Source organism: Megalobrama amblycephala, linkage group LG13 (genome assembly GCF_018812025.1).
Source record: "Megalobrama amblycephala isolate DHTTF-2021 linkage group LG13, ASM1881202v1, whole genome shotgun sequence".
Lineage (NCBI taxonomy): Eukaryota > Metazoa > Chordata > Actinopteri > Cypriniformes > Xenocyprididae > Megalobrama > Megalobrama amblycephala.
Window position 1 is genome coordinate 25,073,975 of NC_063056.1, and position 27,106 is coordinate 25,101,080.

General features: G+C 37.7%; 1 protein-coding gene across 2 annotated transcripts; it reads right to left on the reverse strand.

Moving 5' to 3' along the window:
* Positions 1-412: 412 nt before the first annotated feature.
* Positions 413-27,106, reverse strand: bcl3 (BCL3 transcription coactivator). Of its 2 annotated transcripts, XR_007187765.1 has the most exons (10): positions 25,670-27,106; positions 23,545-23,692; positions 13,194-13,302; positions 6,534-6,741; positions 4,739-4,827; positions 4,519-4,596; positions 3,829-3,996; positions 2,206-2,272; positions 1,511-2,113; positions 413-1,476 (listed from the first exon to the last, which is right to left on the reverse strand). XR_007187765.1 is itself a non-coding variant. In XM_048211636.1 (9 exons), the coding sequence occupies exons 1-9, from the start codon at positions 26,196-26,198 to the stop codon at positions 1,593-1,595; spliced, it is 1,917 nt and encodes a 638-aa protein (XP_048067593.1). In that variant the 5' UTR covers positions 26,199-27,106; the 3' UTR covers positions 413-1,592. The 2 variants fall into 2 exon arrangements, 1 of the variants encoding a protein (XP_048067593.1); XM_048211636.1 differs by having other exon boundaries at positions 413-2,113.

Here is a 27,106-nt window from a genome sequence, read left to right on the forward strand (position 1 = left end):
TCAAAATAAATATTGACATGATGTATATTAGATCATTCGTTTTAAACATTATAGTGTTTAAAACTAATGACCTAAATTAGTTTTAACATTACTAATGATCTACATTAGTAGATCATTCTACATTCTACTAATGATCTACATTAGTAGAACATTTTTATGTTAATATTGAAATCCTGTGTCACAAAAGGTGAATAAATAAATACATCTATACATAAAAAGAATTTGAAAAGTAGTAAAAATTATAAAGGCATATGGGAAAAGTTTCAAAGACAGTTTTAATGTGACCTACATATAACAAAAAAAAAAGCATTGAAATATTTTTGTTGTTGTTGTTCCAAAAGTGCTTAATGTTGAAGAAATAATCATGTAGGCTACTGTATTATACAAATATTAGTCATGAAATGCACAGATATGTATAAAAATATGTATTATTTATTCAAAGCAAACTATGCTTCTTTATATTGCTGCACTTATATTCACACATTCATAATAAAAAAACAAAATGTATACATTCACATAACTGTCAGATATCACAATTAAGTACCTTTATGGCAAAACATAAAAGCCAAAGTTGGTATTTAATCACAGTTTCTAAAGATTCTGGGAATGGTTTTAATTCTCCAGTTACCACAGTTACTTTTTTCCACACTGGCTTTCTACAAGATTACCATTTTAAGCCACTGGACAGTGATTCAAAACTCATAATTTGTCACAGAACTTCATCAGACAGAGATTTTAAGCTGCCATTCAAAGATTTGCACTAAAATAAAAGTGGCACGAGTCACAATTTTGGTGTACATGGCGTTATCAACAGGCACATAAACAATATATATAAATGCAATCTCAAAATGTTTTCTTTGACAATAGTTGACAACGTTTATTGTAGATAAAACTATCCTGGCATCTAGGCATTGTACTTGGTTGATATTGGCTGTCATGTGTGTACCCTAATAACACCCTTTTGAGGGCCTCACTCTGTGAAATAAAATTTTTGACAATTCAATTTTTTTGTAAATACGAATGCTATTTTCTGTCATACGAATTTGGGTAACTTAAATCCGGACAATCTGAACATGGGAAAAACAAAATGTTGTCAATAAATAAACAAACTCAGACTAAACAAAAGAAAACCACAAATGAAAACAAGATAAAAGATAATTCTGCTGATTTACTATAGAAGTATAAATATCAGAGCTCTTTAAAATGCATGACAAAATCACCATAATCATTTCAATTATGCAGCAAAACACTTGGTAACACTAATATACATTTACATGTTATTGATTTTGGAACACTTCATAACAAGAGAGAATCAACTATTAAAAATGTGAAAAGATAAAAAAAAAAATGCTTTGATACATATAAATGCTATAATCAGTCAGTATGTTACCAACCACAAAAAATATTCAAACACCACTTATCACTCAAAAATCATAATTTACTCACTCTCATGTCACTCCAAACCCATGTCTCAGTTTTTTCAATAGAAGTCTATGGTCACCAAAGCCATTTGGTTACTACATATGTTCAAACAGGATTTTTGGGCTAACTATCCCTTTAAGATGGCCAGCTGCTTAAATATCTAGCGGCTATCAACTCACACCTCTTTCTTCACTATTTACACTCACAGTAGACATGTCGGATTGGTCACTGCTGCGGCTGGATGGCCGTGATTGGTTAATGGCACCCTGTGAGGGAGAGCCATGTGTGATTGGCACGTGGATACTGGGGAGAAAGATTATGTGTGCATCTGGGTAATATGGAGGTCTTTGAATACCAGGGGGATAGTAAAGAGGGTTAGTGATTAGAGTACTTCTCTGGATGTGAGAGACAGTGGGCTTCATTTGGTCGTACCCAGACGGTGACAGATAATGGAAAGGATGGAAAGCCATTCCGTAGCTTGCCACGTTGTCTATTGCTATATTATGGTGTGTCCGAGGCAACGTTTGCAAAAGTGTTTTTTCATTGCTGTTCATCGGTGATTGACGTTCTGAAATGCTCTCCGCTGACTGACTTCGTGGTAAATTTGGAGTAACAGGAGAATGTGACGTACTGCGCTGAAAAGTGGGAGTCATCCGGGGAGAATGGTTGGAGCTGCCAGGGGACAGTGAGCCTAAACAGGAGAAAAATGAGTATAAATTTTAAATGGCCTACTTGAGGTGTTTACAGATAATTTCATGCTTGTAATTTCAGAGAGACTCTTACCATTACTGCTAGGTAGCATTTTCCCATTGCAGCTGCGAGTGCCCCTCCCACGCAGCACATCAGACACCTTAAGACAAAACCACATAAATACTTGTTTAGATGAGTTACAGAAGTTATGGTGACACACATGGATGGATTATGGGGCTAATGTTTTTTTTGTTGTTTTTTTGAGAAGCCTGAAGTGGACTGGCACAGGAAATAAGGCTTTACTAATGTAGCATTGAAATTGACGGATGAACAGAGCTTGAATGTGTGACAAAGTGAAGTAAAGATATGATAAATGTTATTAATCCCAGGTACTCTTTAATAATATAAACTGAAATTATAGTTAAATTGTAGCTCTTCAATTTAAGCCACATTTTCATGTAATTATGATTTAAAAAATTCAGAGATTTTAAACTGCAATATGAAATGTTATTTTGTTTATTGTTTTGTTTTGTTTTTTCTTACAAGAAATGGTCTCCATGGGGCTTTGTACAATTATAATTCATCTTTGGTGACACATCTGACTGGTAAAGGTGTATGTTTAAACGATTAGTTCACTTCAGAATTAAAATTTACTATAATTTAATAATAATTTAATAATAATTTAATAATTTACTCACCCCCATGTCATCCAAGATGTTCATGTTATTCTTACTTCAGTTGAAAAGAAACTAAGGTTTTTAAGGAAAATATTCCAGGATTTTTCTCCATATAGTGTACTTCAGTGGGGTACAATGGGCTGAAGTTCCAAATTGCAGTTTAAATGCAGCTTCAAAGAGCTCTACGTGATCCCAGACGATGAATAAGGGTCTTATCTAGTGAAACAATTGGTCATTTAAAAATAAAAATAAAAAATTATATACTTTTTAACCACAAATGCTCGTCTCGCACTAGCTCTGAGATGCGCATTATGTAGTCACATTGGAAAGGTCACGCGTGAAGTACGCAAAGTACCGACTTATAGTGTTTATAAAGCAAATGTGCAAAAACTTAATATTTCCTTTACAAAAAAAAAGGTAAAACAAAGATGTCCAACGATTTTGAAGATAATATGGAGTTTTTCGCCCTACCATGGTACTTCTGCCTACGCATGACCTTTCCAACGTGATTACGTAATGCGTATTGAAGAGCTAGTGCAAAATGTGCATTTGTGGTTAAAAAGTATATACATTTTTTTTAGAAAATGACTGTTGATCGTTTCACTAGATAAGACCCTTATTCCTCAGCTGGGATTGTAGAGCTCTTTGCAGCTGCATTGAAACTGCAATTTGGACCTTCAACCCGGTGAACCCAACTGAAGTCCACTATATGGAGAAAAATCCTGGAAAGTTTTCCTCAAAAAATAAGTAAATTGTGACTGAGTAAAAGTGAACTAATACTTTACTATGCAATAGAACTGAGCAATGAAAGTTTTGTGAATCACCACTTGTTGGCAGTGTTGGCATACTATATATAATATTCTTCTGACTTTATTAACTATTTTGATGAAAGACTTGGTGACTTTCTCTAATTTATTTCAAAATATGATGCTGATAAAAAGACACACTTTATTTTCTAAATAAATACATAACTAGGCAAGACTAATAAATATACTGTACATGTTTTCAAATGCACTACTGCCATACTTTCAGTTCTTACCTTTTTGTTTTTTGCTACCATGATGGCGGTGTCATTGTGGTTGTTTTTAAGACTACTGTCAGCTCCATTCTTCAGCAAGACCCTGACAATCTCTATCTGACCTCTGCCGCAGGCGCTGTGTAAGGCTGTGTTCCCACTATATGACTGTGCGTTTACATCACACCCACTCTGAAAGACACAGCACACAGAAAAAGGCATTGTGAATAATAATAACTGCTTCTCATCCACTCTCAGACAAACAATGAGTAATAATGAATAATAGTTTCAGTCTCCCCAGCAAGCAATTTCACATTTAAAAGACGTCTAATAGCCGTCCAAACACAGCCCTGAAGCCTAGGCTAAAAAAGGCAAAATTTGGGCTGTGAGTGAAAATTTAATAGATGTCTAACCTTGTAATCACTGTTGACTTTGCTTACATGATGGATTATCATACATCTCGCAAGTTATTTTGGCAAAAACAACATGTAACCAAATTCAAGGTTATTTTGGCTAGAAGTGGGTTACTCGTAGCTGGACTATATTAGGTCTATAGTTAACAGAGATGGTGAAATGATGGCTATTGCTTGCTGGGTCATAGTTTTACATGTTTTCTCTTGTGCACACCAACAGAGAAGTACAATATAAAAAATGAAAGGAACAGATAAAAGAGATGAAAATGATAAAATATACAAAATATATATGCACACACACCTCGATCAGCAAGATGACCATGTCATTAGAGTTGTTTTCTACAGCATGAATCAGTGCACTGCGACCACTCTTATTATCCTGTGGTAAAAGAGGAAAAGAGACACAATAAACAAATAGTGTGTGTGGTAAACCATAGAGATCATAATACACAACTAATTGCACAGATACTATCACACCTGAAAGCATAAAAGGTAGTGGAAATGATGACAAATTCACTTACCCCAGCATTGATTTCAGCTCCGCTCTCCAATAAGAGTCTTGTCAATGTTTCATTTCCATTCTGCACAGCCAGGTGGAGGGGCGTCAGACCTTAAATTAAACATAAAAAAAAATCATGCTGTAATCTGAATGACCCACTGAAGCGAGTTTGGGCCTGTTTCAACAGGTGAAATACACAAGCAAAACACTAAAACACATCCTCTCTGTGTTTCTAGGGACTTTTTGAATCATGACAGCAACAGGAAGTGTCTCATCTTACATTTCATACACATGAATGAAGCCAATACCAAAGGCAAGGACTGTTTAGGACTACTCTGACAGATGATAATATTCTGAAACTCTGAAAAGAAAAAGAAAATACTCTGAAATAAAATAAAATAAAATGCTAAAACTAAAAACTGTTTAGTTTTTGGTATACTTAAAGGTGCAGTTTGTAGGATTCCTGTCCGCTAGAGGTCGCTAGAGGCCTATTCAAAACAAAGGCGTAGCTTGATGACGGCAAGTTTGCTTCCGCTTTTCCGTAACGCAGCTCTGTTTATCATATTAGATACATTTGAGAGTGTTGAAAATGTTATAACGTTACTCTGTGCATTCGCTCGGCGGCTGCTGTGAGACACTGTTGCACACTGAAGTAAGCTAGATTGATTTTAGAATATCATATTAAATACTGGATGTCTTGTGTTGATAAATGGCATGCAATTCATTTTAAAACGTATCGTATGATGAAGAAAATTCTGTATTATTGTTACTAAAAATAAAGCTGCATCTGATTATGCTATGTTAGCTACTTGACAAAATAGTGTTTTTCTCTGAGGCATGGTAAAGCATGGTACTCGCAAAAAATCAAGAAAATCAGATTTAATCAATAAGACTAAACGTGTTGAGCTATATAACAACAATTAGTTTTCTATTTATAAATATATGAAAACAGTTGTTCCCTTGTGTAATATATTAAAGCGTCTTTCCATGTTTCCATGGTTTCAACAAAATAGAACTGGAAATCGAGGGTAACGCGGGTATGACGCAATTGACAGGCGACTCCTCACACGTCCCGGAGCCTTGATTATAATTGCAATTTTCTCACGATTTACAAATAGTTGGAAACATTTGGGATATTGTAAATCCCGTGAATATGTGTATTCAAGTGAACATAATATATAACACTGGGCTAGTGGTTTTTGGATATTTTACTGCAAAAATCTTACATATTGCACCTTTAAATATGACACTTTTTCTTCAGTAGTACAGAAGTGGTTATCTGAGTACTGTACTGTTACAAGAGGGAATTATTGCGTCAAAATCCACAAATAAAGCTAGATGGTGATATACTTCTCTCTTTCCTGATAAGCAAAAATTTGTTCCAAAACATAACCATACATTAATGCAGGAAAATCAATGACAAACAGCTCTTTTTCTGTCTACTGCCCCCCAGTGGAACACAGCATAGCAAAAAAGTTCATCCTTCTGAAGATGTCATGTAAAAATTTCCAAAGTGTTGGATTATGACACAAACAGGAAGAATCTTAATTTCCAGTTATGTATTTGCTCATATTGCTGTACTAAACAGGCCCATATAGTTAAGAGAGCTTTAGTGTCAGCACATCCATTCAAGTGGTGCTCACTGCATAGCCAAATGGGTGGAGCTTGACCAAGTCCACCTCCACCTCTGTGGATCTAAGGGGTGGAGCTTAACCTAATTATGAAATAACATTTCCCTGAGATCAATTGTGCTACCAAAAAAAAATATTTATATATTTCAATAAATGTACCCATCTAGATGTAGGCCGAGCACTCACCCTCATAGTTCCTGATCTCCAGGTGGGGTGAAGGATTTTGGGGGTAGTGTCTGAGGATGACAGAGAGGCAGTCTACATGTTTGTGCTCGCAACACAAGTGCAGCGCTGTCTGTCCATTACGGTCCAATGCTCCAGGGTCAGATCCTGCATCCAGCAAAACGTTCACCAGAATAGGCTGATTGGTGATTACAGCCAAGTGCAATGGTGTCTGAGAGAAAAAGAGTTTACTGATTCAGTTAATCAAATCCACAGTATATTTAAGAACCATTTATACTTAGAACGCATGATAAAATCTCTTACAACTCTTGTTGCATGTCAATATTTAAGCAGTGTATCACAAAAATCTATTACTCTGATGTCTGATAAGGTGTTCAGGTTTATATGGGCTAATAGGTTGAGTCACATCCTGGTTTGGATTCCTGTAACTGTAGCTGCTAACCTGGAACTTGTCTAACAGGTTAAAGGTCAGTTCCACAGATCTGATGAGATAAAAAAAACGAGATAAAACTGGGCTAACGCCCCTTTGTAAACAGCTATGCTGTGACTTATCTAATGCACAAACTGCTACTAAAAGGCGTAAACATTACTTTGGATGGGGGTGGAAATAAAGGATTTAAAGGATTTTAAAAAGAAAGAAAAAGAAAGAAAGAAAACGGTAAAAGAACAAAAAAAATGGTAAAAGTCTTTAAAATGTGCACATATTCACTCATTATCATATGCAAGTATGCTAAAAGCGAATTTGTTAATGTTTCTTGTCACATTCAATTACGGAATGCATGAATCTCGTAAATGATTGGCTATATTTTATATTCAAATCAGCGAAATTTGACAAAAATGTTGAGTAGTTTGCATCACTGGATATCACTGTCGGTTGTTTAACATTTCTATCGCAAAACAACTGGAAATTGCGCTTAGCTTCTGTGAATATTAAAGCTAAGCGTAAATGTAAATAGTGATTACAATGTCTATGGTGGTTACAGCCCTACGTACTATAAACTGATTAAAGTAGTAGTAGTAGTTTATAGAAAAATATAAACTTATAAATATTTAAATTTCACATACAAATTACACATTCACTGACATAACTGTAACAAGCCAAAGTTTGCGTGTCTGCTTGGTGTTTATGCATGAGTGAACTCTTACAAATAATCTTGGTCAAACCAATCAGAGTACTTTATTTTTGTTTCCTTCACCTGAGGTAAATTCTTAAGAACTAGCATTGTTGAAAGCAAAGGCTTTCCGACAAGAACTGATAGTCAAGATGACAACACACAGCTCTAGTTCCTTCAATGTAAGTATTTACCTCAGGCAAAGGAAGCAAAAATAAAAGTATTACACGAGTCACTTGACAGTTTTTGAAAATGTAAATGTTCAATCTTAAATTTAGATATACAAAAAAATCATATATATTTGAAGGTTAGCATTTTTGCTAATATAGGAAGCTAAAACTGCATAGTAAGTCAAATAATCTATCGTGTATGTGTTTTGATGACAGAGAGGAAGATTGAAAGATAAAGAGAGGTTTGTAGTTTTTAATGATACCCACTAAAGATTAGCATCAGTTCAGGATTGCTAACAGGTAAAGTTGGTTCTCGGCTAGCACACGGGGGGGTGGGGTTGTGGGCCTGGTTTGTCACTGGAGGGAGGATGTTCCAGTAAGGCACAGTAGAGAAAAAAAGTACAGCGAGAATGAAGACAGAAATTCCTCTGGTGTCACAATGCCTTTGGCCCTCCCTTCCTATAAAAACAACTCTATTTCCCTGAATCCTGTCTGACTCAACAAGCATCACACACTCGAGTTCTGTGTGTATGTGCTAAAAGACATGTTACCACACACATAAAATTTGATGGGTATTTCTTTGTGCTCAGATCAATCGCAAATCTAACTTAGGAACAGTGATGGATAAAACACACTCACATCCTCTTTAGGCAAGCCCTGAAACAGGAAATTGTAAAAGAAAGGACGTCACAATACATTGAGAAGAGAAATTTTACTGCAGTAGTACCTTTCTTATTTTACAATTCCAATGAACTTGCGATAACTGACCAATAAACTACCAATAAAGGTTTAAAGAGAAACTGTAAATGCTTGGAAGAGCATTAGGGGAGAAAAGGAGGGATGAGAAAGACAGAGAAAGGGAAAGGAGGAGCCGGAAATGATAGAGCAAAGGGAGCGATGAAGGGAAGAGATGGATCAGAGAGGGAAAATCCCTTTCCTCTCCCCTGCAGTGTGTCCTTAGATTAACATTCCTGTGTGTAAACACAGAAAAAAAGAATGAAAAAAAAGGGGAATGTTGGATGAATAAGGAAAGTGATTGAGGGGAAGACTCATGACACATGCATGAGCCAAAAACACATTCTAGTGAACTGAAACTAAATCCTGCATGATTTAGCATTGATGACTGGGCTGAAACAAAAACACACGGACAAGAAAAGACTGGAAAAATAAACAGTGCACTCCATGCATGCAACAAAAAGATGAATGCTGTTTTTATACATTCATGTTTAAACCCATTGTAATTCCATAATGTGACGTATGTGAAGCAGGATATTTGAGGTAAAATAAAATGTCTTTTTTATTATCCATGGGGAATTGTAAAAAAAAAAAAAAAAAAAAAAAAAAAAGGTTGCATGCTAAAATAGAGCTGGATCTAAATGCTAAATACCTGAAAACCCAGGTTAAACCAGCCTAAGATGGTTTTCCAGTCTTATGTGGTTTAAGCTGGTCTCCGAGCCTGGCTAAGCTGGTGTTCAGCTGGTTTTAGGATAATCGGCTGCCTGATCCCCTAGACCAGGCCCCAAACCCCTCTGAAACCGGCTAATGTGCCAGTCTTATGAGGCTGAGAAACCAGCTAAGACCAGCACACCAATTTAGGCTAGTTTTAGTTTCTTTTTTCCGCAAGTTTGATTTGTCTGTTGGTTAACATTAAAATGTGAGTTTGTTAAAATAATGCTAAATAACTGAAAGATCCAGCTTAAATCAGCCTAAGATTGCTGGTTTTAGCTGGTTTAAGCTGGTCTCCCAGCCTGGCCAAGTTTGTGTTCAACTGGTTTTAGACTGGTTGGCCATCTGGTCCCCCAGCCTGACCATCTGAAAAGTGCCCAAAATCCCTCTAAAAACAGTCCACGGAGCAGTGTCACCAAGCTGAGCAAGGTAACTATTTGGCTATTGGTTAACATTCACATTAAGCGACATAAGCAAGTTGACAGGAGCATAAATAGAAGGTATTTTTTCTTTGGAGTAACTAAGCATTCACAATAAGACCAGGAACATGCATTAAGGAAGTAAAATGGCAGTATTGATCATATGCTTTATGCTTGACATGAATGCTAATAAAGCTATGCATAGTTAACTTATGGTTCAGTTTTTCTGTGAAGAAATCTACGGGTCTCTTAGTCGCAGTAAAAGCAGACAGGAATGTTTTATAATTCTGAGTTTAAAAAGATAAGCATGTTATAAGAGTGCAGAAGAGAGAGAGAGAGAGCGAGAGAGAGAGAGAGAGAGAGAGCGAAAGGGAAAGTCCCTTTTAATACCCTGCAAAACCTCAACACAAGGTATGTTGAGAAACAACCCAGGGTGTGAGGGGGGTCATGTGACTTCTCGGAATGAGGATACTTAAGTTCAGATGCATACTGCAGCCACTTTAACTGTGTTTGCACATACACTCATACTAGTATAAAAACATACATACTCCAGTAAACTGAATTCACTGACAGGCCATGCAAACAACTCATCAGCTGCGGTCTTGCTTGACTGATAATACGCAAAACACATTTGTCATGTGCACACACACACTGCTTGTGCATTTCAAATGTCAGTGTCAGTGTTGGTCATGACAGACGTGGGAGGACAAGATTTACAATAGCGAGGAGCGAACCAGAGACAAGGCGATACAAGTCATTCCACCATGTACAATTTCTAGTAGTAGTAATAATGATAGCTGTAGTAACACTTTCCTCGGTACCGTTCCAGTCCGCTTTGTGCCTACCTGCTGTTGTAATATCATGTCACTCGTATTCGCTCCCTAATCTTGGATTTGAGAAACACCAAAACAGGAATTTTTTTAACAAACGCTGCAACAAAACTTACTCAAAACTCCATCTAAGCATCAAAGACATGCTAATGCGCAGTTCACATTTCTGGGGAAATAAGAATTGAACACAGGATATAACACAAAAGTTAACCTCAACAATCTGACAGAAACAAGTTTCAGCCCGTGGCTAAGACATACGCACAGCTTCTGGTAACTGCCGGCTGCCTGTGAATGTACAAGCATTCGTGTTTGTGTGTGTGAAAGAGTGCGTCTGTACGTCAAGTGAAACCTAACAATGAATTTGAGGTGATTTTTGAGGTCTGGCTAGACATGCAATGGCGGTAATTGATAATGCAGCTGAGTGACAGTGGTGGAAGTAAGGTTTAACATAAACCAGAAAAGGAGAAGAGCAGGATGTGAAAGCCTGGGAACAGCCTGACGGGTCTGTGCGCTCGCAATGCTGCTGACACATGGGAACAAGATGAAGCAGCACACAGGTTGCGTGTGTTGTGGTGACCATGTGGTGAGCACACAAGTGGGCAGGCCAGTGACATCTAAAGGTGCTCAAATAACCGCAAACAGTACTGTGGCACTGCCTGGGAACAACAGTGCCCTAGGAGTAATTTCCTCTTCTAAAGCTAAAGGTATCAAGTAACAGTTAAGAACACATTTTTGGAATTTACAGTTAACCAACATATGCCCCACAGGGACAAGAATTCAGGTTCAACTAGCCTGGTGATTTTTTGTGTATTAAATCCTCTAATGCAGCAATCGCTAACATTAATTCACTTCTTTCCTTCTACACACTGCTGCAAATACCAATGTAGGTATTCTTACTGTAACACTTTACAATAAGCTTTGCTTCGTTAACTTTAGTTAATGCAGTATCATGAACTAACAATAGCATGAATTAACAATTCAATATTTTTTTTAATATATACAACTATTAATAATTTTATTTATATAATTTTTACTGTTCATATATTATATACTATTGTTCATTTATTGTTTTAATTTATAAAATTTATAAAACTTGAAATGTTAAACATTTATTAGTCTACGTAGAAATTAACATTAGTCTAGATTCCCCTCATAAAAGATACAATATTTCCTGCTATAATTATGACAAAGCTGCTGGTTTTTATTAACAGAAATTGAGAAGAAAAATAAAAGTTATATGATTTCTTGATTGTATGTATTATTAAGTGTTTTAATTCTTGTTTTTAATATCAAATATTTCAATTATTTTTATTATATTAATATTAATTGTATTAATAATAATATTATATTAATTTGAATAATTAATTTATCTCATTAATTACTCACCCTCATGTTGTTACACACCCGCAAGACCTTCGTTCATCTTCGGAACACAATTTAAAGGTGCAGTGTGTAAATTTTAGTGGCATCTAGTGGTTAGGTTGTGAATTGCAATATAGAGAAGCTACGGTGGCCAACACAGGACAAAGATATCGTCGTCTGAGACAGCAGAGAGAAGCCAGTCAAGCAAACGCGCTCTGTAGAGCAGTTTGTCTGTTTAGGCCTACTCTAGAAACATGCCGGCGCAAAATGGCGGCTTAACACGTATGGGGACCTGCGGTGTATGTAGATAGAAATGGCTCATTCTAAGGTAATAAAAACATAACGGTTCATTATGTAAGGTCTTTATACACCACTGAAAACATAGCTATGTATATTAAATTGCATTTCTGTCAATAGATCCTCCTAAAATGTACACATTGCACTTTTAAGAAATCCAAGAGGTTTTTTTATCCTCCACTGAAAGCAAAGAAATTACCACATTCAATGTCCAGAAAAGTAGTAAAAACATCGTTAAAATATTCAACATGACTACAACCTAAATGTTATGAAGTGACGAGAATATTTTTGTGCAAAAAAAATTATTATTTTATTCAACAATTTTTCTTCTTCCATGTCAGTCTGTTACGCAGTTGGCGCAGTGCTGCATTTCCGTGTTTACGCCAGAACGCTGGCTCATTATTGGCTGGCTCCTGCATCAGCGTTACACGCATGCCTCATGCTGCTCACGTGAACAGGCGTCTACCAATACTGAGCATATGCTGCATTGAAAACAGCATAGCAAAATGACAGAGGAGAGACGAATTTGTTGAATAAAGTCGTTATTTTTGTTTTGTTTTTGCATGCAAAAAGTATTTTCATCGCTCCATAACATTAAGGTTGAACCACTGTAGTCATGTTGGCTATTTTAACAATGTTTTTACTACTTTTCTGGACATTGAACGTGGTCATTTCGTTGCTTTCAATGAAGGATAATTATTATTTTTTTTAGTATTTCATAAGAAATTTGTGTTCCGAAGATGAACGAAGGTCTTACGGGTTTGGAACGACATGAGGGTGAGTAATTAATGACAGAAATGTCATTTTTGGGTGAACTAACCCTTTAAGACATTTTGTGGCTCACTTACAAGTTTGCTGAGGCCCCCTACTGGCTCCCAGCCCACTGGTTTAGAAACTGATCTATTTTAATAAATGCTGTAAGTATAATTCATTGTTTGTTCATGATGCCTAATGTATTAACTAATGTTAACAAATAAAACCTTATTGTAAAATGCTACCTTTTTTGCTGTGTTTGTATACACCTTACCTGCCGTAGGTTATTGAAAATGTCCAGGTCTTTGTGGGCCCGTCGAAATATTTCAATAAGCCAAGTGACCAGTTGGATGTTCTCCTGGACCACAGCAATGTGAAGAGGTCTGTAAATAATACACACACGCATTATTCACCTAAACACAGAAATAACTCTAAAAGCAGCATGCATACTCCTGTAAATGCATTAACATTAAACCACACAAACAAAACTAGTAACATTAAAATGTATAGTGATGCATTTCTTAACTGTCTTTTGTAATGGCCTGCACAAGTCAGCTAACAAGTTCAAAAGGTTGACTGAATGACACTTCACCTGATGGACTAAAGGTTTGTGAAACAATCATGTGTATGACTCATCTTGTACACAGTGGCTTTAAATGCAACCAATGTTGGTAAGTACAGGGAAATGCTTATCTCCCTATCGTTTCACAGAAAGCCTCTCTGAGGTGAGAGTGTAGAAGTCAAAGTTTGGGAACAGGAAGAAAACAGTGTGTGCGAAAGAGAGAGGGACTCTTCATGAAATGTTTTAAATGATGTTTTTTTTCTTTCTAAATCTGCTTCCAGTAACAGCTACTTTGGTTTGAAGTCACTTCCTGCCCTCAGGGACAATGGCACTGTTCTTTCTGTTTTGAATACTAATTATCATTATATTTACTGTTGCATTAGGGGCTTTCTGTGCTTTTCAGACTCCTCTAGCAGAACTTCCCATGAAACCCTGAAAAAAATTACAAAGAAAAACCTTGCACTGACTTGAAACACAAGCTCAGTGTATTCACAACCTATCTGAAGAGTACAGCATGCTCCATTTGCATAACAATTGATCACGATAAAATGCAAAACGATATTAAAACAGTGGAATCAATACTATGTGCAGAATGGAACAACATACAGTATATGGCCACAGAATATTGCATATTATGAAACAAATATCTGAAGCATTGCAAACATGCAGAAGTCATTAAGATAAAAGATATCATTTTAAAACACTGGCAAGAATGTTAATAGGCCCTGATGGGAAGTCATACTGCAACAGCAGGAAAAAATGAGAGAGGGATAGAAAAAAGGGAACAGAGAAGAACAGGGGCTCTCATTGTTTATATTGTCTTTTGACTCGTATATTGAGTCATTGTGGGATGAAACAAGCCGGAAAACAGACAGTGGGAAAGCAAATGATTTGAATTACGCTGCTGATTCATATTCCTAATGATATAAATGTAAATATTGTCATATAATGGGCTGTTGCGATTGCCTCATGTGGGTTATTCTACTGTGGCAAGATTTTGGAAATTAAACAGAGAGAAGGAAATCAAATACTACACATATAAGCACAAGTGTATAAGACACCATGCCACCTAACATCCTGAAGTGTGGCTTTCTGTTTGGATCAACAGTCACCATAAAATCAAAGTCCTTTATGAAGCATCAAACCAAAAGAGGAAGAGAAGAGTGATTTAGTCAAAATGAATACAAGCAGGCTATGACCCGCGTCAGTGAACTGCCTGTTCCTTGGTTTTGATAAGAAAGCAGAAGAGATTATATTAGTAGCTTAATTCTGTCTTTATTTGCCTCCATTCCTGTAAGTGAGCTCACTGTCAGCGTACTTCAGGAAATCTCATGCTTTTTCAGTTCTGCCATCAGGGCCATGTGTTCAGCCCTTCTGACAAGACCCTGTTTTGTTGATCAAGGAGTCTTTATCAGGTTTGAGAATTGTGTGTTTACATAGAACAAGTAAGACTGGACTGTCTCATGGTGCAAAGGCCACATAAAAGGCATACGGGCAGAAGTATTTTCTCTCGTTTCACCAAAACCAAAACTGCAAGTAGAGCTGCACAAAATGAACAAATCTCTGCCTATTGCATTTGCAGTAAGCGCTGTAATAGTAAAATAATGCAAGGGTCTTTAAAGTCATCATGGAACGGAAATTGCAACTGCTTTCTCTATTGGGGCTTATATTTGAGTAAAACAAACTGTACTGTAGGGAAAGACTTGATTTTGTCTATCAGAAATTGATTGAGTCATTGTCGTTTGCTAATTGCTGTGATCTCATTTAAGTGACTGGTTACTGGAGTGGAACTGCACATATCATCAGAGAAGAGATTAAAGTTAGCATGAAATGGTCTTTTCTTCCCTATAGTGACGTATATCAGAGTGAAACGGCTTCCTGAACAAGAAAAAATGTTGGACAGGACTTGATTCCATTGGGAATTGATTGGATTGTTGGATGGTTGTTGTTTACTATTGTTTTGATCTCATGTAGGTGACAGGCTGTCCCACCCTCGTAATAGTAAACACATCATTCACGAGTTCACACTTACAAATAAGTCAGATAGAATAAATGGTATGCGTATTTGGCGTGCTGTCTGAGGGGAGGTCTCCGAGCTTGGCCCGAACCCAGAGTACTCCCCCAGTTTTCCTGGCTGTGGTAGGAACAAACCAAGAGTGAGGAGTCAGGGTGGTGGAGGGATGCTGAAAACTGTCGAGGAAAACTGTAGGTGAGTCGACTGTGTATATAAACTATATTGTTAAAAGTTTTGGGACGCCTGCCTTTACGTGCACATGAACTTCAATGACACTCCATTCATAATCCGTAGGGTTTAATATGGAGTTGGCCCACCCTTTGCAGCTATAACAGCTTCGAATTTTCTGGGAAGGCTTTCCACAAGGTTTAGGAGTGTGTTTATGGGAATTTTTGACCATTCTTATAGAAGCACATTTGTGAGGTCAGGCAGTGATGTTGGCTAGAAGGCCTGGCTCACAGTCTCTGCTCTAATTCATCCCAAAGGTTTTCTATAGGTTTGAGGTCAGGACTCTGTGCAGGCCAGTCAAGTTCGTCCACACCAAACTCGCTCATCCATGTCTTCATGGACCTTGCTTTGTGCACTGGTGCGCAGTCATGTTGGAACAGGAAGGGGCCATCCCCAAACTGTTCCCACAAAGTTGGGAGCATGAAATTGTCCAAAATGTCTTGGTATGCTGAAGCATTAAGAGTTCCTTTCACTGGAACTAAGAGGCCAAGCCCAACCCCTGAAAAACAACCCCACACCATAATCCCCCCTCCACCAAACTTTACACTTGGCACAATGCAGTCAGGCAAGTACCCTTCTCCTGGCAACTGCCAAACCCAGACTTGTCCATCGGATTGCCAGACAGAAGCATGATTCGTCACTCCAGAGAACACGTCTCAACTGCTCTAGAGTCCAGTGGCGGCGTGCTTTACACCACTGCATCTAACCCTTTGCATTGCACTTGGTGAAGTAAGGCTTGTATGCAGCTGCTCGGCCATGGAAACCCATTTCATGAAGCTCTCTACGCACTGTTCTTGAGCTAATCTGAAGGCCACACGAAGTTTGGAGGTCTGTAGCTATTGACTCTGCAGAAAGTTGGTGACTTCTGTGCACTGTGCGCCTCAGCATGCGCTGACCCCGCTCTGTGATTTTACGTGGCCTACCACTTCATGGCTGAGTTGCTTTTGTTCCCAATTACTTCAACTTTGTTATGATACCACTAACAGTTGAACGTGGAATATTTAGTATTGAGGAAATTTCACGAATTGCACAGGTGGCAACCTATCACGGACACCTGAATTCAATGATTTGGAGGGGTGTCCCAATACTTTCGGCAATATAGTGTATATATATAAATTATAAATTTTAACCTTTCATTTAAGGAAAATAATTGAAAGTGGGGGGAAACTTACATTATGAAATAAATGTTTTTTCTCCAAAACACGTTGGACACAATTATTGGCACCCTTTTATTCAAAACTTTTTGCAACCTCCTTTTGCCAAGATAACAGCTCTGAGTCTTCACCTATAATGCCTGATGAGTTTGGAGAACACCTGACAAGAGATCAGAGACAATTCCTCCATACAGAATCTCTACAGATCCTTCAGATTCCCAGCTCCATGTTGGTGCTTCTTCTCTTCAGTTCACTTCACTCATTTTCTTTAGGGTTCAGGTCAGAGGACTGAGATGGCCATGGCAGAAGCTTCATTTTGTGCTCAGTGACCCATTTTTGTGTTGGATTTGATGTTTGTTTTGGATCATTGTCCTGATGGAAGATCCAACCACAGCCCATTATTGGATTTCTAGCAGAATCGGTCAGGTTTTGATTTATCTGTTGGTATTTTATAGAATCCATCATGCTATGTATCTGAACAAGATGTCCAGGACCTCGAGCAGAAAAATAGGCCCACAACATTAAAGATCCAGCAGCATATTTAACCGTGGGCATGGGGTACTTTTTATCCATGTGTGCACCAAACCCATCTGGTGGGTTTGCTGCCAAAAAGCTCTTTTTTTAGTTTCATCTGACCATAGAAGCCGGTCCCGTTTGAAGTTCCAGTCTTGACTGACAACTGAATATACTGGAGATTGTTTCTGGATGAGAGCAGAGGATTTTTCTTGAAACCCTCCCGAACATATTGTGGGGATGTAGGTGTTGTCTGATCATTCTTTTTAGGCTTTCTGAGACTCAAGACTCAACTAATCTCTGCAATTCTCCAGCTGTGATCCTTGGAGAGTCTTTGTCCACTCAAACTTTCCTCCTCACTTCACATTAGGACGATTTAGACACACATCCTCTTCCAGGCAGATTTGTAACATCTTTAGTTGATTGGAACGTCTTAATTATTGCCCTGATAGTGGAAATGGGGATTTTCAATGTTTTAGGTATTTTCTTACAGCCACTTTCTATTTTGTGAAGCCCAACAATCTTTTGCTGCACATCAGAACTATATTCTTTGGTTTTACTCATTGTGATGAATGATTACAGGAATTTGGCATTTGTGTTTCCTCATGTTTATATTCCTGTGGAACAGGAAGTCATGGCTGGACAATTTCATGCTCCTAGTTACCCTGGTGTGCTAAAAAAATGTAAATATGAATGGGAATATACTTCAGAGATATTTTACTCATAAGAATTTCTAGGGGTGCCAATAATTGTGGCAAACATGTATTGGAGAAAAACATTTATTTCATAATGTGAGTTTCCCCCCACTTTCAACTGTTTTCCTTCAATGAACGGTTAGGATTTTGTGAATTTTTTGAATCAAAGATCAAAAGGATAAACAATGCAGATTTATTTTCACATCCACCTTTGCTCATAATTACTAAGGGTGCCAATAATTGTGGAGGGCACTGCATATATATATATATATATATATATATATATATATATATATATATATATATATAGGCTTTCTATCATGCTGATAGGATTAGATGTGATAATTGCTGATGAGGAGTTGATTGGATAGATCATTTGAACATGCTCCTCCCGAACTTTGTTAATGAAACATCATTAAGAGAAGAGATGAGATGTTGCTGCAAGATTTTGATTAAAGATTATGAGGGCACACGAATTTGAAAAAAATAATGTCCTTGCACAAAAACGTCTGAAACGAAGGAAAATGTCTGAATACCACTGATAGTGCATACAGCAAAAAACAAACAAAAGCCAACCTTTGTGTTTTGGATAAACAGACCCATTATAAACACATCAAATGAAAATGTGTCATTTAATGTACAATCTAGTGTAAATTAATTGGCTATTTATCTTATATTTTTGTTACATATCTGTAACAAAAATGATGATCACAGGCTTTGTTGTCACTTATACTGCAGGTCAGAATTTAGTTTCTCTCTCTCTTTCTTTTCGACAGATGAAACTCTCTGGGTTCCTGGAAGTGACTGAGAGTTAGTTAGACCGCAGCCCCAGATAAGGCCCAGGCTGTGACTGACGTAGGAACCTGAACATCATCAGAAGGAGATGAAGGGCTTATGGCGGGGCAGTGGCGCATGTGTGGCATCCTGTACAGCCCAGAAACACAAACCTCTAACATCCCCTGTAGCACACAGGGTTGCTGCTTCTGTAACAAACAAACTCAGAGGCTGAGACAAGACATAAACAACCTGAGCCAAACACATGCAACCACTTACAGGTATATATAGACTATAAAAGTCCTAAAAGCAAGGTGAGTGAAAGCAACTGTGTTTCACTGCATAGCCATGAGAGCTGAAAACAGCCTTCATAATACATATAACCTAAAAATCTACATGAATACATCTGGTAAACACTTATCCAAAGTGACTTTTATTGCATTGAATACATTCCCTGAGAATCAAATCCAAGACTATGGTGTTACTAAGACCATACACTACTGTTTGAGAAACAGAAATATGTGTCATTCCAAGTCTATGTCACTTTGTTTCTTCTGTGAAACACAAAAGAAAATACTTTGAACTTTTTTTTTTCCATATAATGAAAGTCAATGGGGTCCAAAAAATATATGTTGGACCCCACTGACCTTCATTGTATGGACATTTTTCAAAATATCTTAATTTGTGCTCCACAGAATAAAGAAAGTCATACAGGTTTGAAACTACATGAGGGTGAATAAATGATGATAGCATTTTTGGTGAACTAACCTTAAAAAGCATGCATTACCTGTCATGCAACCTTATGGTGCTTCATACAAATGTGCAGACTACAAAAGAGAAGGAAGGAGGACAAAGTGGGTATAAAGTGCAGAAATGTCACAGGGATGTAAGCTTACAGTACAGAGTGAAAGGGGGGAGAGAGAGTGATAAGCAACAGAGAAAAAGCGGTAAAGGAGGAAGTGAAGAGCGGATGTTTGGGTTTTTGAGCCCATTCATTTTAAACACACGAAGCAGTGAAAAAAGATGAAAGAGAGAGAGAGAACGACACCTGAAAAAACCGCAGTCACACAACAGACTCGCACTCACATCAGGCTTTCCCGAAAATGAGGGTCTGTGAAGTGCTGAGAAGAAAACAAGGTGAGAGCACGAGACGCCCTTTGACGCAAGAGCCAGAACAGAGTACAGACAAGGGGGAGGGCAGTGTGAGAAAAATTAACATAGAGAAGGTTGTTTTTCTGTTTGTATAAATGCAGTTGATTTAATAGCATGATTGACAGATGTACATGCAAACAATACACAGAAACCAGGAAATGGGGATCTACTGGAAACCAAAACTTTGCTAAAAAAAAAAAAAAAGTAAGCAGCGTATCAGTTTAGAATGAAATGTGGTAAAAATGTGGTCAAAAAAATCTCACCAATAAGAAAGCCAAAAAAACAACAACATTTTATTCAGGTAACAGTTCACCCTAACAGGTTACATCATCATTTGCATGTTATTTTAAATTTACACATGAATTTTTTTTCTTCTTCTGTGGAACATAATAGAAGAAATTCTGTAGAATTGTACTGGTGGTTCTTTTCCATGCAATAACAATGACAAGCAAAAGCATCATAAATGTGGTCAACATGACTTGTGTGCTGCAGTACATATTATCATGTATTCCCTGGGAATCAAACCAATGACACTGGTGTTGCTAGCACCGTGCTGTACCATTTGAACGACAAGAACGCTGTATCTTCTTTATGAAAGAAACAAACTTTTAAATTTAAGTTGTTATTTACTGATATTCTTCTTCCAGGTAGCATTACATTACAGATTCGCACAAAACTTTTGTGATATTTTCTAAATGTTGATAAACTATTGTAAAATGATTAGTAGGTTTAAGTATATCACAGCCACTGCAATAACTATTATTTTTAATCAAAGGAGACGTAGGCGTGTTATCCAAGCATTAATGGCAAGGAAAGCCCCTTATACTTGGGAGCGGCCACATATGAGGTGTTTCTGGGTGCTTCTCCCTCATTTCTACTTCAAGTTCTTGATAAATTGTGACATTTCTTGTTGTTTAGAATCTAGTATTCCTGTAATTCTTTTGTCTTTTATGAGTTAAATAAAGAACCTGTAAATCCATTGCAGTTTTGCAAAATATTCCTTTTCGAATTGCCTGAAAAACCACAACATGAGAGCATTTTTTTGCGCTATATGGGAGTTTTTGCAAAATTGACGTGTTTCCATTGCATGTATTTTCAATTCGCAATTTCAGTTTGCGCAATTTGAAGGGTAATGGAAACAGTGTTATTTGAGACTTGTACAAAGTTCTGTCATGAAACTCTAGATGGCACAGGCTAATAGGTCCTAATAGCTTCTAACTCAACCTGCCTGCAATCACATCATTCTTTATAGGGCACAGCTGATTGGCTCCTGCTGTATCAGTAGCCAATGAGCTTGTGTGCTCAACCTTCAAATACTTGGTTAGCATTTGCCTTAGCAGTGCAGCACATCTTCAGAAACCCTCCACCTTCCCCAGCTCCACCTGTATAAATCTGCTAAGAGTAATTCATCTACTGTACGCTATATTGTACAGCAGCAGCGAGTCATGTATATACTGGCGGTAGCAAGTCACATACTTGCCAACAGCAGCAGCAGCAGAACAGATCTATTCCACCAAGACCAAATATATCAACATTGTCATTCTCATTACCATGCCAAACACTCCGAGAACACTTGTTATGGCAGATAAATCATTCAGACTAGGGCTGCACAATTAATCATATTTCTTATCATGATTACAGATGCCATGATTTCGTAATCTTTCAAAGGTGCGATTACATCAGAAAATATCCACTTACATTATTCTGCATGCTTAAGAGGTGTGTTTAGAGCATGTTACGTTGTGAGAGGTGAATCACGACTACTTCGGAGTGTAAAAAGGCCTAACCCAGCACAAAAGGAACTACCAGTGACGTAAGTGTATGCCGATTGGTCGAACGAATGCGAAACACCAGCACCCGCCATTTGTAAAAAGCCGTGTACACAGCTTATCATGTTAACATTTGCTCCATATACTATTACTTTAATACACCACAAGGAGCTAGGGCAGATTATCAGTGAATAAGGACTTTTAGTTTATTAAATGTTGGTCTGTTTCTCATAATATGGCTTCAGAATAAATCATATGAACAACTTTTACGATACTTTAGTGTCCACTTTAAAGCTTGAGGTAACTGTTAATTGTAACTACATGGAAAAGATCATAATTTACTCAGTCAAAATATCTTCATTTGTCTTCTGAAGATGAACAAAGGTCTAAAGGTGTCGTCACATTTCACTTTGTTCAGTGGATTTTCCTGGGCAAAATCCAGTCATTTCAATAGAAATATATGCAATCAGGAATTTAGTGTGAGGGGGAAAGATTTCCCCAAGCAGATTTTGCAATGGGTTCAAGGGATTCACCGTATTGACCAACAGAAAGCTGCTTAAAGTGACTTTTGTGTGTACTGTGCTTCATACATCAATACACTATTGACAATAGACAGTGGACATTTTTGCTTGAAAAAATTTGATAAAATTTCACTAATTCACCTTTATGGGTGTGGAACGACATGAGGGTGAGTAAATGATGACAAAAACAGGGTTTTTTGGGGGCGGGGGGGTATACTGTCCCTTTAAATGACTATATTGGATAGGTTTTATGAAGCTATGCGGGATGAGTCAAATAAATATCGTGTTAGTAAAAATAAGCAGTGCTCCATATATCATCACATTTCTCAAAACGGGAATCAGCTTAATTTGCTTACTAAGCATTAGATGCTCACAGCAATGTTTTTAACTGCTGCTGACTAAACATTGATATCAATATTGCGTGACACCAGGTGTCATTTTTGGAGAAGTTTCACTCACATGAGAAATGATATTTTCATACTGAGTGAAGGTTCAGATATTACAGTAACACGTACATGTATTTGTGTTCATGCCAAAGCCTGAGGGAGCCAGAATGTTCATCTCTGGCATCCCCGTGACCAGCCACACTCATAAACCAAGCCCTGAAACAGCAGCACGTGAAATAGCGAAAACCAGTTTCTCTCAGTACTCTTACTCATACCCACAAGCCATACCCTCCTCCAGAATCGGTCTCCCTTTTTCTCTCTCTCTTTCAAAAAGAACAGAGAATCTCTTTCTTTGGTGTTGATCATCAGATAAGATGATTTTGGTGGGCTCAATGATCTTGTTGAACAGGAAGTGTAACAATGGTGATGAAATGTACTGGGTAACAGGGGTCACAATGACTCCCTAATAAAATGATGTCTTTTGTGATTCAACATAAACAGAAGGCACGTCTACATATTTTTAACCACACTGGATCTATGACTTAAGAATATTTCTTTTTGTTCTGGATGACTAAGCAAGAGTCAGACCGACATATCTAGGATAATCTGGAATTTCCAAATAGCAAACAGAAAGTATGTCAACCCTAATGGTACTCATAATTTACCTATAGATGCTAATAATAAACCCATACGCAGTTTGAATCTGACTATTTAAATATATGGTACATATTATAAAATATGAAAATTATTGAATATCCTCTGTTGAAATGCATGATGGCCCTGACAATTTTGAGGAATGTTGTATAAGCTTAATCAATTCTTAGACTACAACATAGGGCAAAGGGCGAAAGACTCACGTGTCACCATCTTCATCCTGACGAGTTGCCGCAGCAATATCTGCCAGTATCCGATCTGTGCTCTCCAAAGGATAAGAAGGCGAAAGACTGGATTTCTGATGACTGGTGTAAGGCCGAGTACACGGGAAATATGGATAGCCTTGTATAACTTCAGAGGAGAAGAAATATGAATATTAGACAAAAAAACCATGCGTCTCAAACCAACATTAATGAAAAAGAGTTCATTGATGAGTGACCAAAAATGTGAATGGCCATAATGAAAAATGGACCTTTGCCATGTATAGAAAGCATTTTCTTTCATTGCTACTTCCTTACATCTTACCAACTAAGGAGAAGTAAAAATAGATATATGTTTGTTAAAAAGTTGCCAATATGCTTTGGCTCAGTTTTAGAAAGTTGCAGTGTGGATACATTTGGTTTTGTTTATCTTTAAAGGTGCCGTAGAACGTCTTTTTAAAAGATGTAATATAAGTCTAAGGTGTCCCGTGAATGTGTCTGTGAAGTTTCAGCTCAAAATGCCCCATAGATTTTTTTTAATTAATTTTTTTAACTGCCTATTTTGGGGCATCATTAAATATGAGCCGATTCAGGCTGCTGCCCCTTTAATTGCTCACATTCCCCCGCCCACGGAGCTCGCGCTTGCCTTTAACAGCATAAACAAAGTTCACACAGCTAATATAATCCTCAAAATTGTTCTTTACAAAGTGTTCATCATGCAGCATGTCTAATCGCGTAAGTATGGTATTTATTTGGATGTTTACATTTGATTCTGAATGAGTTTGAGGCTGTGCTCCGTGGCTAAAGCTAACATTACACACTGTTGGAGAGATTTATAAAGAATGAAGTTGTGTTTATGAATTATACAGACTGCAAGTGTTTAAAAAAGGAAAATAACGACAGTCTTGTCTCCGTGAATACAGTAAGAAACGATGGTAACTTTAACCACATTTAACAGTACATTAGCAACATGCTAACGAAACATTTAGAAAGTCAATTTGCAAATATAACTAAAAATATCATGTTATCATGGATCATGTCAGTTATTATCGCTCCATCTGCCATTTTTCGCTGTTGTCCTTGCTTGCTTACCTAGTCTGATGATTCAGCTGTGCACAGATCCAGACGTCCTGCCCTTGTCTAATGCTTGAACATGGGCTGGCATATGCAAATATTGGGGGCGTACATATTAATGATCCCGACTGTTATGTAACAGTCTGTTCTTCAGAGGTCTTTTAAACAAATGAGATTTATATAAGGAGGAAACAACGGTGTTTGAGACTCACTGTATGTCATTTCCATGTACTGAACTCTAGTTATTTAACTATGCCAAGATAAATTCAATTTTTAATTCTAGGGCACCTTTAAGACAAAATAAGATTGTTCTGCACACAATCAAGACCAAGAAATCAGTGCCAGTAACAGGAATGTATTCATACAATGTGTGATGTTTTCAGATTATTATTTGTATGTTAGATTATCTGTATAAAGGAGATTGAGGAATGGTAGGATGTATCACTGTCAGTTAAATAAGGAGTGAGCTATACCTTTTATAAAAGGGGTTATCATATGGCCACCACCCACCACCATCTAGCTTTCTGAGCTAAGTTATGTTAGCTATATAACATCACACATAAGATATATAACGACACACAAGAAAAAAAAAGAAAAAAAAAAAGAAATAACATTACTAATAATAACATGGGGAGGGTGTAGGACAGGTCATTTCATTGACATAAATTCACGCACATAATTTACAATGTCTTTGTTTTCAAACGGTGTTCCTTTGTAATTGCTTGTTTAATTTGCTAAGTAATATGCATGCCTATGTGGATATTATGTAAATGTAGCCTATGTATTATAATACTCCTCGGTTTCACCTACATCCCCACTGACACCAAAGCTGCTGAACCAAACATCCTGCTGATTAGCTCAATGGTTTCGCGTTGACTGTGGTTCACTGACTGGACTGACCATGACGGCGCAATCATATTGCGAACGCACACTTCCACGAGAACGGACACACATAGCCTACTTTCAAAATGACACACCAATTATAAACTGCGCAAAGTTTTCGCTTGAAATATTAAATGAGTAATGGATAAAAATAAACATATTGTAAACTTACGATATGGTACTTGTTGCACGAACTGAGAGTCATTAAACCTCTGGTTTTCATGAAATGGTTTGGATATCCGTGCTGCACCTGTTTGTATTTGCAATTTTGCAGACGGGCTCTGTGGAATATTTCTTGGACCACTGGTATCATGATCCACATCCGGAGGGAAAGGACGTTTCCTTAACGGAAGCTTGGAAACTGAAGAATCTGCCGGCTTCCCTGCAGCGTCGGTCTGAGTGATGCACTTCGCGCTAGGGGTTACAGGTCGGGTTTGTTTGGGACCCTCACGCGTCCTGTTTCCCCTGACTTCGTCCGTTTGAGTCGTCTGCGATTCTGCTCCATCACAACTGTCCCGTGGTTCAGAAGGAAGAATTCCGTGTCCATTGCTGCACTTGTGCTCCGGTTTCACCTGTCTTTCTGGAGTATGTCTGGGGCGACCTTGGTCTCCCGTCTGCGCGCTGCTCCCACGCTCTCTGGTTTTGTTGGTAAGATCCAGTGGCACAGATCGCATAGTGTGATTACTGCCGCTCATGGTCATTGTCCTCAGGTAGGCGATATTTAGGTCCTAGACGAATCCTTTTATTAACATTATGCCAATATGACTAACTTGTCTTGGTCCCAAGATGACTATCACCTCTTGCTGCCTAGATTAAACAACATACTTACATATTCTTTTCTCAATTTTAGCAGCTCACTGAAGCACTTAAATTCATAGTCTTATGCACAAAGTTTTCTATTAAATGATTAGTTTAAAAAAAAAAAAATTAACAGAATTAACATCCTAAATAATTTCACATGCAATTATAATAATGCCATTTTAGGGCAATGACAATATGTCATGTGCATTATTATTATTATTATTAGGCTATTACTGATCACGCGCTGCAGTCATGATGATAACTTCTGCGCTGTGCTGCTCGCTGTCTCTATGATCTGAACTGAATTCACAGAGTCTCCCTCTCTCATTCACTCAAATTAGGAAGTAGGTGGGTGAGTGAACTGGGGGTTTTCCCTTCAGCTATAACTGAATCGTTCGCAAGCCACGGCCACCCATTTGAGAAACGATTAAAACGCTCTGCTGAAGGTCTGTGCAGTTGAGATCAAAACTAGTATTTATTAGTAGGATATTTTGTAGCCTACTTAGCATTATTATAACTTGTATGCGTCGTATAAGGTAAAAGGTTTCATGGAATCGGTTTCGGTTTAGTTACTAGATGACGGAGTTTGGCGTGTTTTCTTTGCTGGCTATTGAATCTTTTGAAGTTTGTGTTTTCATTTTTCGGTGCAGCTGAAGGTGTCGCGAGCTGTTGAATAACAGGTGTACAGTTTTGCTTTCCTTTTAGCCGTACTCTCTTTTTTGTTCACCCTGGTGCCTGGTAGGAAGCGGGCTGGATCTCAGGCGGGGATCTCCCTCACAGCTGTTGTCGGGAAACCTGCCAGACTCGA